A 13,850-nucleotide genomic window follows, 5' to 3' on the forward strand; every position below is an offset into this window, starting at 1 on the left:
TTCACAGTTTAAAACAGAGGGTGAGTGTAGTGACGGTTTTCGGTTGCATATATGGGGGATGTCAAATGTTATGTATAGAAAATGTTTTGTTCACTATCTTATTTATTAATATTCAAATAGTGAATGCAAGAAATGAGTTACTGCATTGTATATTTTGTCAAAAGCTGTTCACTGCATTTTGGAACCATCTTGGGACTTTTTTTTTTTTTTTCTTTCTTTTTTTTAACATAAATTGCTATTTTTGTTCAGTCATGAGATGACAACTGCTTTGGGATATATTCCAATAAAGACTTTAATTTTGAAGAACTTCTCAAGATTAATATAATCATGGCTAAGATTGTGTAATGCGGTCTTCAGCAAAAGCTTTGTTTTGCTCATTTATTATCATAGAGAAAATACTTATTACTACGCAACAATATTTTTGATGAATTTTTCGATTTTGATGAATGCTTTATTTAGATCGGACTTTATAGGACAGAAACTTCCTTGCAGGAGAGCAAAATTAGCACATTGGGAATGTAATAATATGTTATCCTAAAAGATACCTCAGTCCAAGATGACGAGCGGAATTAAACAAAAACAAAATCAAACTTAAAGTAACATGACTTAATTGTTCTTCTGAAAACACAACAAAGACCGTCTAGGTGCAATGATAGCCAGATCTCCCCCCCCCCCCCTGGAGCATATTAATTACATGACGTCCTAAAAGGTATTTAAATTTAATGTGTAAACTATCCATGTGTGGTGTTATTAAAGTGTATAAATGCCTACAGTGGGGTTAATTATTAGTTAATAATTACAGCTGTCTTTATAAATAATTTACCAAATAGAAATGCTGACATTCCTCTATTTAAAAGTAAATGCCTTCCAAGAGTTTATCGAGATGTAATTACTGTTTGCAAATGTGGATTCACTTTATGGCTCATTAATTAATTAAAATTATTTTTTAAAGTGACCTGGCGCCCTCTAGCGGAGAATAGCGGAACAACGCAATCAAAGGATACGTTTGTTGGACATGAATTGCCCCGTTCAGGTAAACTACGTTATTATGCAACTAGTGAGCGAGTCATGACAACGTGTTACACCATGATGACACGTTCAATGTCACGGAAATGTTGAAGCTGCAGTTAACGCGACGGAGTCGGGCTCTCTTCGTAGTTGTATATATTTTCTGTGAGCCCTCGTGTTGTTGTTGACGTGCCGTTTTTAGTTTGTAAACACCCTCCAGTGCTTGTTTTGTTTATTTGTCCCTGAATGCCTCTCAACGCTACTTCCGCTCTTGTAGTCCGAGCGGCGGAAGTCAACGGCATGGGTACTTCCTTGACAACCGAGCGAGTCCCTAGCAACCACCGGAGCGACCAGCCCGAGTAATGGCTGCCGAAAGCAAATCCCTTTGGCAGCGCGTGTGTGAAGGTACGGTGACGTCATTTATACTCTCTTCGGCTGTTGTGACTCAAAGACTAATATCGTGTTGTGTACCACGTGTCTTTTGGAGAGTATGAAGCTGAACATCCGGGTCCTCCCAGCGCTGCGTGGCCTGACGGCAGCTCGAGGAGCGCCCGGCTCTCCCAGTACAGCGCCAGTACGCACACTCCGGGGTCCTCTGGACTCGCCACGGTCAGCTCATCCGTCCCCGTGTCCGACCGGCCTCCTGTCGCCCGGCATGTCCTGAACTTATCACCATTGGTTCTTTAGGTGGTCGGGGGTCCTCTGAGGGACGCTGGTCCTCTGAGAGATGATGGTCCTCTGAGAGATGATGGTCCTCTGGGGGACGATGGTCCTCTGAGGGACGATGGTCCTCTGAGAGATGATGGTCCTCTGGGGGACGCTGGTCCTCTGAGAGATGATGGTCCTCTGAGGGACGATGGTCCTCTGAGAGATGATGGTCCTCTGGGGGACGATGGTCCTCTGAGAGATGATGGTCCTCTGGGGGACGCTGGTCCTCTGAGAGATGATGGTCCTCTGAGGGACGATGGTCCTCTGAGAGATGATGGTCCTCTGGGGGACGATGGTCCTCTGAGAGATTATGGTCCTCTGGGGGACGATGGTCCTCTGGGGGACGCTGGTCCTCTGAGAGATGATGGTCCTCTGAGAGATGATGGTCCTCTGGGGGACGATGGTCCTCTGAGAGATGATGGTCCCCTGGGGGACGATGCCCATCTTCTTCGCCGCCCTGCTCCCTGTGGCTCCTCAAGTCAGAGGTGCCCATCAACGGCGCCTCCACCACTACGTGAACGTGAGATAGTGATTGAACTTTGCCCTCCAGGGTGCAGCTGCCATCCTGGGCCACGAATATTGTGTAACCGTTTCCTCCTTTTCCGTTTGTGAGGTCCGGTGACACGTTTTTTGGAGAGCGACGTGTTTCCGGCGCTGTTGCCTGGACTCGAGGCGTTGCTGAAAGAAGCCCGGAAGCGAGGCTGCTTCAAGGTCCTTCTGCTGATCCTCCAACAAATAAATACATGTGAACCGTGTTGTTTAAAGGACCTCAATGGAATCAAAGCAATGCGTGCGTTTGGTTGTCTGTTAGGATAAATATGGTAAAAAATAATTACATTATTAACTCAAGTGCTGTGATTTAAGTTCAGTTTTTAGCTACGTGTGCTACACTAATAACATTTAAATGTTCTACCCCTTCATAACTTTACATACAAATATTAGAATACGTGATACATTGATGTGTATTAAATTAGAAGCAGTAAAATACGTACACAATCCAGTAACGTATATATCGTCGACGAGGGCCAACATTTGTAAATTGTTCTACATTTTGCTTTTAACACATTAATGCGTTGTATTGTGACAGGAATGCTGAATACTTTATGTTGTGTTGCAGAGGCTAAAAACATCCTTCAACCCGTGTGACTTCCTGACTGAGTGGCTCTACAAGTAAGAGCCCCCCCCCCCCCCCCCCCCCCCACGTCTCCGTCTCGTCACTGTATAATTAATGTGCACCTCACCACATTTATTCCCTATAATGGTACATTCTTAATGCTGTGTGCCTTTCCGTCAGCCACAACCCCCGCAGGCGAGACCAGGTCCCGGTGAACCTCCACGACGTCCCTTTTGTCAAAGACTTCCTCCGCATGCAGTGAGTCAGTGTGTCATTGCGTCATCAGAGTTCCGTGGTCACCAGCTCACTGCGTTTTAAATTACGACAACACACAAACATGTTTGTTTTTTTAAACTGAAAAATGATGCATTTTGTTTATGCAGATGAGCTGTGTTTCTCTCTCTCTCTCTCTCCACCTGCAGCCCCAGGTCTCCCCTCCCGCTGTACCTTCTGCTGAGTGAGCATCAGGCGGCGCTGCTCATCCAGGCCTTCTGGAGGGGATACAAGGTACACTGCATATAGCTCGAAGCAACACGGGCACAGGTGAAAGGAAAAGTAGTTTGATTGGCTCAACACGGGGCCCTTAACGCCTTCATAAATATAGAAATAAACTAATATCAGGGACTTTTCAAATGACATTAATGGCTTTGGGAAAAAACTCTTGCACTGGCTGACCAACTCGAGTTACCCCGTACCAAACCTTTCAGATTGATTTAAGAAGTCACAGTCGAACAAATAAGAGCTTGAAGGAACACTGTAATTACCCCACACACCACAGTGTGTGTGTGTGTGTGTGTGTGTGTGTGAGCACGCTGGGGTCTGTTCTCCTAACAAACAATAGCCGGCCTCCTGCATGTGCGTTGGCCCACAGTGCGATACGGTTGTATAATCCCGTCTCTCTTGCACAGGGACTGAAAGTTCATTCAGCAGCTTGATTATTATGTCACGATGCCGGGATTTAAGTCCTTCCTGTGTGGGCGTCGTGGTCTGAGGTACTCTGATATAAATAGACAGAAACAGACACTACCAGAGGCAAGCGGCAGCAATTACTCCACACAAATAAGCCGAGTCTTGTGTGCTGTGGGGATGTAAGAGGGGGTCTTGTTTTCGTCCCTCTCAACAGAAGCACTTCTATTAAATGTTGCGTGTGCTCGTGGGAGGATTCGGCTTCAGTGTCGCTGCACAGACCACTGAGAGGAGAAGATGCCAGCTGTGCAGTCGAGGGCAGTTACATTCTGTTTGAACAATCTGAAGGTGGAGCTGAGCGTCCCTGTTTGGGCTGCTTGTGCACCAGCAGGGGGCAACACTTCCTCTCTTCCTCCATTTCTGTAACAACAACGGCCTGTCACGCCTCACTTAGTTTACCCTGAACTAAGAGAGGTTCGGTGGGGCTGCTGATGGCACAGCACACCCCGACACCCCAAGGGAGAGTAGTGAGGGAACGGGTTGATGCATCTGGAAGGATGAAGCTCAGACTATGTTAGGAACATGTTTCAGATGGATGGACGATGACAGGGAGGAGAGAGGCAAGATGATGTTGCAGTGTGGCTTTGGATTAGGAATGGGGCGTTGGTGGAGGAAGGACTATGAATATGGAGAGAGATGAAACCTCTGAGCAGCACATGGGAGTCTGTAGACGCAGCACCATCAGGCTCTGAAGCTGAGGGGTCGCGTCCTAAGATCATGACTTATTCAAAGTACACAGGGTGGAGATATTTTGGGTAGGCACTGAGGCCTGACGGGCGTAGTTCGTCACGGCTGCTGTTCCTGTTAACGGCTCGGTGGGCAGCAGAGACGAGGACTCCTCCGAAGCACCAACAACCCGTAGAAGGTCCTCAGTTTCTGTGTGTGAGACGTCATTTGTCTGTTTTCTGGCGCGAAGGTGTTTCTTTTCTTTCAATAGCATGTTATCATTAAATATTATTACATACATTTTCATTTAATGTCTCCCATTCTAAATGTATGTCTGACTAAACTCTCATATCAAGATATCATGGCTCAGAGAATAAATATCAAAGTGAACAATATCGGGCTTAGTTTAGTAATTGGAGTATAATAGGATTATGGGATTTTTGCTTTAGTTTTTAAACACTTCGCTAAATATAGTAACGTATAGAGATCTAATGCTGTGATATTAACAACTTTATCCAAATTACAAACCTCTGCTTACATCAATATACTCTGTGCTCTTCACCCTCCACAGACCCTCACTCTCTACTGTTATATAACCTGCTTGACGCAGCGCTGACTGCAGTGTGTGTGTGTGTGTGTGTGTGTGTGGGGGGGGGGGGGGGGGGAGAAGGAGCAGGGTATTTTTGTAGCTCGGAATTTGATGCCTGCATTATTAATCTCTTTCATCAAAACGTATTGAGGAGTGAAGAAGAGCAGCGGTAGAGACACTAACTCCCATTTATGACCCAGACAATGCGATTGTCTCCCGTTTCTCTAATGTACAACTATAAAGAGCTGCTGGGTTTAAACATATTACATAATCTCCTTTATACTGCGCCCACACACACTAATCCACTCATCCATGCTTGCTGCTGTAATGCACACATATGTACGTGCACACACACACACACACACACACTGGTCACTAAGACTTCTCAGGCTCTCGCAGGTCTGGTCAGCTGAGTTGGAGTAATGTGGCTGCTGTGTAATAAATAGGCATTTAGTATTCAGTATTAATGGTTCGTGGTGCGGTAGAGAAGCTGGCTTTTATCATAATGACCATTTCTATTGATCTATTAAGCGTGCACACCCCGAGCTGCTTTCCTTCCACAGCGCTGCCCCGTGCAGCCCGATGCAGGTCAGACGAGATGTTTGTGATTCCTCGTTTCAGTCCACTGAAAGGAATATCTCAACGTTTTGAGGAATATGGCTATTCACCTCCTGACAGAGAGTTAGATGAGAAAAATCAACACGCTCTGTTTGTCCAGTAAGTACAAAGCTACAACTAACAGTCGGCATCATAACTTAACATAAAGACATAAAGACTGTAGCAGACTAAGACAGCGGTGTCAATGTTCTCATCTAACGCTCAACAGAAGAGTGAAGAAGTGTAGATTTCCTCACCTGAAGTGGATGCTTTGTTTGCACAAAATAATCTATTATTATTTGGTAAGTCAATTTGAATCAAAATCCTAAACTAATAGAGCCGTTTGAAAGACTCACACACACACACACACACACACACAGAGCGCTGCAGAGTCCACAGTAGAACTAGGTCTGTGATTCCAGATGAATGAATCGAGGGTTGTGAAAGATGAACGGTTTGAATTGGGCTTCAAGTCGGTGACGAGGCCACAGGGTGTCCAGTCCAGTGGCTCTGCTTCGGCCTCACGGCCCCCCTCCCTGCAGCAGGGGGCCCGTCCCAGAGTGTCATATTTAATATAGAGAGCATTTGACGTCTTAAGGTTTCTCACGAAAGGACAGTGGGGTCAAAGTTCAACCGACCTCTGTGCCTGAGTCTCCAAGGGCATGATTTAAATCACAGGTTGCTCAGCAGGTCAAACCTCGATGGAAGCATCGGCCAATAAACCACAAGATGGCTCGAGGAGAAGATGGAGCAGGCTGCTTGAGGATGTGACTGCAGCCAGTTCTGAATGACAGAAGCCATTGTGCAGAGTGTGAGAGCCCGACAGGAGCTCGGTCTCACAGGCAGCTTTGCACAAGAAGGGAAGGCGGCTTGAAAGGCTGCGCAGCGAGATTGAAGTGTGTGTGAGAGAGAGAGAGGCATAGAGGGCACCGTTTGTGCCACTGTGTGCATCTATGTGGGAGCGTGAGGGGGGGAGGGGTTCTGCTTTTGTGTTATTTTCAACATGTGTTTTATTGTGCTTGTGCATGTCAAATAATGCACGTTATTCCATGTAGCGTTGCAATGTTCAAATGTTATTCTTTGCAATCGCTCTAATCCCGACCAACATCCATACAGCATGAGACACGTTGAGCAACACGTCGCTGTGTTATCCTTAATTATTGAAAACTGGAAGAATATATTTTGGTGTTTAATCATATGTATATATGCATGTAACGCGTATAGAGACACACACACACACACACACACACAGTCAAAACGATACCTCAGCCCTGCTGATCAGCTGTACTGATGCACACAGACAGGCTTCAAACCGCTCACCCACTCAACGCAGCTCTTTGTCTCCTGCTATCACAAACCAGCAGCGGCCAGTAGAAAACATGTCTATTCAAAAAGTCCACAGATTTTTGTCTTTGTGTGGCACATTGCAAAGCTTTGTCTCGGGGGGGGGGGTCCAAAAGGTATTTCCGTTGTTCAGCAGTACAGAAGGAGAACGGGAGTTGCAGCGTTTCTGCAGCACACCGATGGGAAGTGACAAAGTTGAAATGGCCACAGAAGACACAAATAAACACACAAGCGATGGTGAGCAGACACGACAGACTCCAACCCCCCACCCCTCCTGACCCTCACCCCTCATTTCCATTTCTATGGTTTGCTCCCATCAGCAGAGAGGCTGCTGCAGAACTGTGACACCCGGTGAATTAACCATTGGAGCCCGCCAGTCTCACCCATTCCTCAAACCATCGCCAGGCTTATATAACAGACCCACTTTCATCCCACTGCTAATAGCAACACTATTGTAGCCTTTCAAGCAGAGGGGGAGGAGTTAGAGGGGAACAAGATTGGAGTGTGAGGAGAGAATACAGAGATGAAACGGGAATAAAGGGGTCGGTACGAGGGATATCTTCAGAAGTGAGGAAAGGTACTGAAGGAGAAGACGGGGAAGAGGAAGGAGAAGGAGGCCGAGTGGTAGAGTAGTAGGAGGAAGAGGAAGGGACGATAATAAAGGAGAGTGAGCTCTCCAGGGACATTTTCTATTCATCTAAAAGAGCAAATCTGATTAGTGATCTCTGGGGGAAGCCAGCAGCGCACACACAGCCAGTGCAGGGCTTCGCTCCAGGAACACAAGACCGGTGTGGGTGCTACTACTGTATGGTGCTTTATCGCTAACTTAAGCGTTTACATAACACGTACTGAGACGCTAATATATGTTCTTAACTTTGTTGTTCAGAGGTGTAGCGTCAGTGTTAAAGCTGCAATTCACAACTTACCACAAATTATAGAAAATAATCATAGTAATAAAGCTTATTTATATAAATAGAGCACCTTTGAAAACAATGTTACAGGATGTGTTGCATGGTAAAACATTTCAGTTACAGTTACATAAAATCAAGGAAGTTAAAGTAAGGCAAATAAAATAGACTAAATATAATGCAATAAAAAAAGTGAAATATAGATGTTACTGGTTCTTTAAGCCTCAGATTCCTATAAGGTCCAAAGCTGAGGGCCCTGACTGAGAATATGTAGCATGTAATGGCATATTTATGAAGATGTTTCACTCGGTGTGTAATATATTATGGACAAAAGCAGAGTATCGTATGGAGGTTGTTGTGTCTCCTTCCACTGTTTAACCACCATACAAGTAAACAGAACGATATATTAACTAAAAAACATATTGAATGGGCATCACCGGCAGCTTATAGCAACTTAATTATGCTATTGATGATGTTTGCTTTGTGCGCGATAGATCAGAGCACGGCCAGATGTGCAGGAGCTGCGCCAGTGGCAGAAGAAACTGAGAGAGAACGGCGACATTGGTAGAACTGTGGAGAAGTTCTGGGCCCGACAAGAGAGCCGAGGTGAGCACACACACACACACACACACACACACACACACACACACACACACACACTCTCCAATCAGTGAATGCCAGGCCTCAGGCCGGCTGGCAACACAATACCATTGATATTGAATTTTCTCATGTGGCCGACATCAGCTGCAGGATACCAACACACGTTAGCATTCACACAAACGAGCTACAGCGCATACATATCCACCCGTACGGCGCGATGCACTCCAATGTACACACAGCAGAGTCTCACACACACACACACACACACACACAGGAGATACAGTATTCATCCCAACAAGGCTTTGAAGTTAAAGCAGAGAGATGAGTAGAGCAGTGACACGGAGAGAGAATGAGGCCAGAGACGGAGAAAGAGAAAGAGACGGGGAGAGCGAGTCGGAGAAAAAGAAAGAGAAGATTGAAAGTGAAGGAGAGAAAGAAAATGTCCTCAGGGCTCAGGGTTTGTTTGAGTGACAGAGAGAGAGAGAGAGAGGATGGAGACTACATGTGGAGAAAGAGATGGAGGGAGGGACGTGATGACAGAGAGACGCATAGAGCGATGAAGTGTGTCGATACCTGAATGTGTTTGTGTGGACGCATGAAGGACAGAGCAGAGCAGCTGAGAATGCAGGCACATGCCCAGTGGGGCTGACTGGGAACACACACACACACACACACACACACACACACACACACACACACACACACAGGGTTCACTGTAGAGGACATGAAAAGAGTGTGGCGAAAAGCAAATTGGACAAAGGTTGTGAAAGTCGGTTCGTCAGTCCACCACTTTGTTCCAGATTCAATATTTTAATAACTATTGGATGTATTCTGATGACTTGATTTATGACAAAATACCTGCAAAACAGCTTCAGCTGTAAGTCGTCCGAAGTAACCTAAATGATGAGCATATTTGCATCATTATCGTGCTCATGTTAGCGTTAGCCTGAGCATGTAGCACAAAGCTCAGTCTCACAGAGCCTGATTAGTTTATTTATTGTCACAGTAGCTAGTAACCCTCCAGTCTATTGTCACACTGTACCACCACGTGTTGAGAGTGCATGGGAACAAGATGGGAAGTGGAGAACGACGCGATGAGTGAACCGAAACGGGAAAGCTGCGGGCCGGAAAACAAGAAGAACAGCAGTCGGGTAGCGATTCTCGAGGAGTTCGACCACTGCGAGCGACCCCGTGAAAAGTGTAATGGCCACGTGGTCATCCATCCAAGAATATTGACCCATAGACGCTTTAAATGAATGTGCAAATAGGCGACACGGGGACGCACACGCACTCCAACTTGCACACTAAAGCCGGGCGTCGTAGCATCTCTGTTTTTTTGTCGCCCACAAACAATGGCCGCTCCGCAAACACAGGTTTCTTCCACGCCGACACATTCCACACAACAAAGGCGCTCGCTGCGGCGGGTCAACGGACATTCTTCAACTGGGGAGCCACGGGCTGGTGTGCTGCTGCCGCCGTGCCGCTGCACCACGACTGCTGACCTGACATTTAAGCAGGGGGCCTGGTGTGTGTGCGCGTGTGTGTGTGTGTGTGTGTGTGTGTGAGTCTGCCCGGGCTGTCCCGAATGGAAGCCATTTTATGACCTCTTCCACAGAATCTGAAATGGACGAGACATTGATGGAACCAGAAATGTGTGAGATAGAGGCAGGCTGGTTTCGCCTGTTGTTGTTTTGGATGTAATGAAGCAAGCACTGCCCCCCCCCCCCCCCCCCCCCCCCCCCCCCCCCCTTGCACTGACAGATAGCGGAGGCTGTGGTAGAGAGAGAGGGCGAGTGACGAAGAGAAATTATTTAAGGAAGCCCCCTCCCCGCCGTGTACCCTTTAAGTCGATCCAGCAACAGCTGCACTCGTCACATTTGACCCGAGGAGACCAGCATGTGAAACCTCTTCTGCCATTTCACGTTTCACAGCCTGGAATCGGAACGAGTCGGAGAGGAAAACAAAAGGGGGAAGAGCAAAGTAACCCAGAGAGCCGACACGCGGTGATCCTTCAAGGTCAGGAGGTCGCGGTTCATTGGGCAGGTGCAGCTCTCGACGGGTCATGAATCACCACATCTGTCCTTGACTGTGACATCGGTCCAAGCACTGTTCAAGGGTCGATATCTCGATATATCAATTGCAGCACATTCTGCATTCATTCAGAAGACCTGCCAACACCAATGTGTATCAATAGCACATTATTAACAGTATGATTCATGGTATCTGATAAAGAGAAACGTATCTTTAGAAGGTAAAAAGGGTTCTAAATGGATGCATCGATGCAGATGTTGATGCCAACGATTGTATTGATGCACCCCAAGAGTTTTCAAACCACACTTCAAACCACAGTGACAGCAAAACAACTTTCACTAGCGTCATTTACAATCTGGTATAAATGGACAAATATAGCAGTCTATTCATCGAAGCTTCATTTGCATAACGTCAAAGCCGTTGCCTTTTACTGGCGGATGACAAAAAGACAAACGCAATAGCCGCTTTTACCGAAAAGTGTCAGTAACTGGCTGCATCATAGTTTGTTAAACTGGTATCATCCCAGGTCTTATTAAATATAGTTTTCTATGAATTGTGATTGAGAGTAGCACAACTTTTCTTTCAGAAACTAATAGTTTAATGCCTTCGAACACCAACATGATGTACAAAAAGCAGGAGGCTTAGAGTATAATGAGATCGGCTGCGTCTTTGAGCTTTTTGAAACGTCCATATTATTTAAATAGCACCCAAACTTTTGTAATAACTGATTTTTTTTCTGGATTATGAATGCACTTTTAAAAGGAAACTGTTGAGGTGATGACATTAAGTATGAACATCTGCAGTTCTTGTTTGTCTCCAGTGGGCTCTGCCATGACAGCTCTTCCAGGAAGCCCCCAGCCCGGCGACTCAGATGTGTCCATCCAGGTGGTTTCCCCCACCCCCCAGAGCACTGTGGTCCACACCCCCACCCCTCAGATGACCCCTGGGGGTGTGGAGTGGCTGACCCCCAGCCTCCACAGCACCAACTGATGCCCAGACCGTGCACAGTGACAAACCCCCGACAGCAGCGTCTCCTTCTTCACCAGGAGCTCCAAACCTGAGCCTGACTGGTGGTGCTGTTACCGGAAATCATTAGCTCGTTACCGTGATCAAGTTTTATTTCAGTTTGTTGGAGGCTATTGAACTCTGTGAGGTTGATGTGCAACCGACCAAAATGATCAGTCAAACAAGCCATTAAAAAGGCCTCTAACCAATTTGAAATGGCCAGCCAGGGATTTAGGATCTGAGATTCGGGTCTAATTAGTTGATTGCTTTCATTGCTTTTTTGATGGATCGCTTCCCTTCACGAGTCTCACCCGACAAATGAACAGCATATAGTGCGGTTCACATATTATTACTCGTTGCACCTCCAGCCGATAGCTCACTGGAAGAGATGTCCTTGCCTTGTCATTACCTTTCTCCTTAGCAATACATATCACTCGACAGAAGAGGTTATAGCATTTCCATTCAACCCAGGAATTGAGGGCAAAGTGAGTCAGCGTGCAGAGCAGCATCCTGTTTATTAGGAAAAGAAATGATCCTGTCAGCGAAAAGGGGAATAAAAACATCACTGGGATCACTGGTGGGTGATTGACAGCTACCTCCTTAGATCGTGCTGTTTACCAAGTGATAATAACCCCGTCGCACACAGCATAAAATACCAACATCACAATGAACAGAAACATTTTCACTAGCGTATACATTTGACATCGTATGATGGTTTCCTGTTGATTTGTATATTTTGCACACGCTGTGTTTTATTCAGAGATAGAATATTTTGGTTGTTTGCTAGACGTAACCAACGGTTACACATTTAGCATTTTGTTCCTTGTCGTGATCACGCGTCATCTTAAATGTCACGAAGACGCTCGTGGAAAGTTCACAACATGTGATTAAAAGGATAAAAGGACTGCGTGCTTCATGCCAACTCAAGAGAACGTGCGGGTTGTAACGTCTTCTCCTGACTGCGTGTCGATTAAACTGAGTGGATGGAGTGCACTCGGTCACGTACCTGAGAGGATACGTCTGGTTTCCCCTCCAGTGTCTCTGCAGAGCGGCAGTCTAGTGATGGACCGATGCACCCGCCTCACAGTGAGGCATGAGGAGGGCCATGTGGATGTGTATGTGGAAGCCTGGGAGACAGCTGCCACTGCAGGGGGGAGGTGATAACACATCCCATTTCATTCTGGGGACATCTGATACTGCAGCCAGCTCCACGGAGTCTGGGAGCACTGGGAGCACTGGGAGCACTGGGCCCGACTGAAACCAAATCACACCGCAGCAGAGGGGAGCGGGCACCAGGCCGTCGGCGCAAAACCAGTAAACAACTGGTGCTGCGATGGAAGTGTAGGTCTAGGAATCCACTGATTATATAAGTTATATTAATACCGTGTTCTTATATATACACAAACATTGTTCAAACCCCTAAAACATGGAGGAACTTAAAGGCCTTAATTATAGGCAGTTGATATGTTCAAGTTTATTGTTCAAATGTAACATGTTTGCCTTTTTGTTCATATGTAATAAATATATTGATCTTAAATTAACAGTATCATTTAAAAGAAATCATAAATTGTGCATTACACAGGTATGTCTCTGCATCTCTACCTGGGGAAAAAACAACACGTCCAATTAGGAGTTAACTACAAACATGACACTTTATTGTACTTTTTCTTTTTTTTTTTCCTGATTCAGTTACAGAAATATGAGTTCACCGTTTGTTTTAGTTTTTTTTCTAATCAAGGGAATCAAGTTCTATACATAGGCATGCTGCGTCACTGCACAGTCACAGCTGTGAAAACCAATATCAGCCCCGTCAGCTGTTCCTCTGGAGGGGGGGGGGGGGGGGGGGGGGGTTCAGTGAGCTGCCCACGGATGACAAACTTAACATAGAGAAGAAGTTTTGTGCAAATTCCAACACAGTATTTGATTTTCAACACGGACGATATCAGTTTGAAAATGGTCTTCTTTTTTCTTTTCTCCCACGAGTCTTTAAACTAACAGAGGGAGTTATTATTATTATTATTATTATTATTATTATTATTAGGTCCAGTGACGACGGCATGTTGTTCCTTTTTGGGGAATCGTTCTATTTTGGACCTTTTTCCCCCGACTTTAATCTCTTCGCTTCTCAAGAGCCAGCTCTCTTTTTGTGTTTGAGAAAGCACAGACATTAAGTGTGTCATCTGATATACATGGGAATTATGATTGCAGTCACATGACCTTTTACACAAATAGATAGTATTCAAAAGTACGTCTGAGAAAGGTCTTACATGTAGAAATGGTGATAAGCATGCACAGATAGGTAGTCGACAAGTGC

The 13,850-nt window shown here is 45.8% G+C and overlaps 1 protein-coding gene across 1 annotated transcript; it reads left to right on the plus strand.

Moving 5' to 3' along the window:
- The first annotated feature begins 1,122 nt into the window (after nt 1-1,122).
- On the plus strand, nt 1,123-13,115 carry iqck (IQ motif containing K). The gene is made up of 9 exons (XM_034539086.1): nt 1,123-1,413; nt 1,496-1,617; nt 1,696-2,236; nt 2,330-2,427; nt 2,834-2,886; nt 3,011-3,088; nt 3,253-3,337; nt 8,395-8,506; nt 11,352-13,115. Exons 1-9 carry the CDS (start codon nt 1,371-1,373, stop codon nt 11,519-11,521), a joined length of 1,302 nt encoding a protein of 433 aa, XP_034394977.1. The 5' UTR covers nt 1,123-1,370; the 3' UTR covers nt 11,522-13,115.
- Nucleotides 13,116-13,850: the final 735 nt, after the last annotated feature.

The sequence above is a fragment of the Cyclopterus lumpus genome, chromosome 8, assembly GCF_009769545.1.
Source record: "Cyclopterus lumpus isolate fCycLum1 chromosome 8, fCycLum1.pri, whole genome shotgun sequence".
Taxonomy (NCBI): domain Eukaryota; kingdom Metazoa; phylum Chordata; class Actinopteri; order Perciformes; family Cyclopteridae; genus Cyclopterus; species Cyclopterus lumpus.